The 1,948-nt window shown below is 36.7% G+C and overlaps 1 protein-coding gene across 1 annotated transcript in view; it reads right to left on the bottom strand.

The window, feature by feature from the left end:
• LOC107701232 (mitochondrial import receptor subunit TOM20 homolog B) overlaps positions 1-1,948 on the bottom strand; it is a 7,249-nt gene continuing 5,301 nt past the window's right edge. Inside the window, exons 4-5 of the mRNA XM_016503227.1 lie at positions 1,583-1,725; positions 1-564 (exon numbers count right to left, since the gene is read on the bottom strand). Of these exons, the coding sequence (XP_016358713.1) occupies positions 520-564; positions 1,583-1,725 (188 nt within the window). The 3' untranslated portion in view covers positions 1-519. The remainder of the gene's footprint in view (positions 565-1,582; positions 1,726-1,948) is intronic.

Here is a 1,948-nt window from a genome sequence, read left to right as displayed (position 1 = left end):
TGAATGTTTTATTTATTTTGGATTTTAAAAAAGAGGAAACTCTCCCCTACTTGAAACGGAGCACCTTTAAACATGCTTCATATCCCACAATACCACATTAGACGTCTCGCAGCCTTTAAAAACAACTTAAAAACATGAACACAGCAGCACGTCCTTCTTCAATCGGCTTGCTTTTTAACATTAGTCAATGAGAGATGAAGGACACTGTAAAGATCCCATCTATGAGCCTCTGCGGCGACACGTTTAATTACGTCTTGCATGTTTCATGATTTTGTGAACCCAAAAATGCCTTGTTCGGTTTGTTTTCTGTCATTCAAATACACTAAAACTCACGTCAACTTCAACAGGACAAACTCAGAAGCTCAGATTCAAAACAAAACTCTATGACGTTTGATCCCAAACGCTTTAAATCAGAATCAGTGCGTTCAGTGTTGAGAACTGGATGGAAAGGGGCGGGACAGAGCGACTGACTGATTCGACGCAGACAGGAAGTGATGTCACAGAGCTGCTGGAGGTCTTCTACTCGATGTCGTCGTCACTGACGCTCTGAGCACTCACGATACGCTGCACGAGAAGAGGGAAGCATTAGAGTTGCATTTGGGAATTTAGAAGACATTTAAATAATAATAAAACGCATGCACTAGCAGTCAAAAGTTTGAGATGAGTAAGATTTTTAATGTTTTTTTAAAGAGGTCTCTTCTGCTCGCCAAGCCTGCATTTATTTGATGCAAAAGCAGTAAAATTGTGAAATATTTTTACTATTTGAAATACCTGTTTTCTATGTGAATATCTGTTAAACTGTAATTTATTTCTGTGATGCGCAGCTGTATTTTCAGCATCATTACTCCAGTCTTCAGTGTCACATGATCTTCAGAAATAATTCTAATATGCTGATTTGCTGCTCAACAAACATGTATTATTATTATGTTGAAAACAGCTGAGTAGTTTTTCCAGGTTTCTTTGATGAATAGAAAGTTCAAAAGAACAGCATTTATCTGAAATAGAAATCTTATGTAACATTATAAATGTCTTTATCATCACTTTTGATCAATTTAAAGCATCCTTGCTAAATAAAAGTATTAATTTCTATAATTTCTTTTTTGAACGGTATCGTATATAATGTTACAAAAGCTTTTTATTTCAGTTAAATGCTGATCTTTGGATCTTTCTATTCATCAAAGAATCCTGAAAAATATTTACTCGTGTTTTAAATATTGATAATAATAATAATAAAACAAAATTTCTTCAAATTAGAATATCAGAATGATTTCTGAAGATCATGTGACACTGAAGACTGGAGTAATGATGTTGAAAATACAGCTTTGATCACAGAAATAAATTATATTTTAACAGATATTCACACAGAAAGCAGTTATTTCAAATAGTAAAAATATTTCACAATTTTACAGCTTTTGCTGTATTTCTGATCAAATAAATGCAGGCTTGCTGAGCAGAAGACGCTTCTTTTAAAAACATTAAAAATCTGACTGTTCAAAAGCTTTTGACTGCTAGTGCATTCGTCGCTTTCACACGGAGCGGATGATATATGCGCAGTTCTGTCGCTCAAGTAAACGTGCGTCACCTGGCTGATGGTGGGCAGTTTAGTGAGGAGCATCTGGAAGACTGGAGGAGGAAGCGTTTGCTGCAGGACCTGCAGGAGCTGCTGCGGCTGACCGCACACCGCGATCGCATTCGTCAGATGATCCACGCCTTTCTCATAGTCACCTGACAGACAGAGAGAGGACGAGGGTTAACAGAATCAGTGCTGTAATGCAACAAAAACTGAACACAATCTTGCTGCTCAAACTGTGTAGAACCATTTTTAATATTTGTGACCCTGCAGCACAAAAGCAGTGTTAAGTCGCTGGGGTATATTTGTAGCAATAGCCAACAATACATCGTATGGGTCAAAATTATTGATTTTTCTTTTATGCCAAAAATCATTAGG

This window comes from Sinocyclocheilus anshuiensis, unplaced genomic scaffold (assembly GCF_001515605.1).
Source record: "Sinocyclocheilus anshuiensis isolate Anshui unplaced genomic scaffold, SAMN03320099.WGS_v1.1 scaffold21, whole genome shotgun sequence".
NCBI classification, from domain to species: Eukaryota; Metazoa; Chordata; class Actinopteri; order Cypriniformes; family Cyprinidae; genus Sinocyclocheilus; species Sinocyclocheilus anshuiensis.
This window is presented reverse-complemented; position numbering and strand designations above follow the sequence as displayed.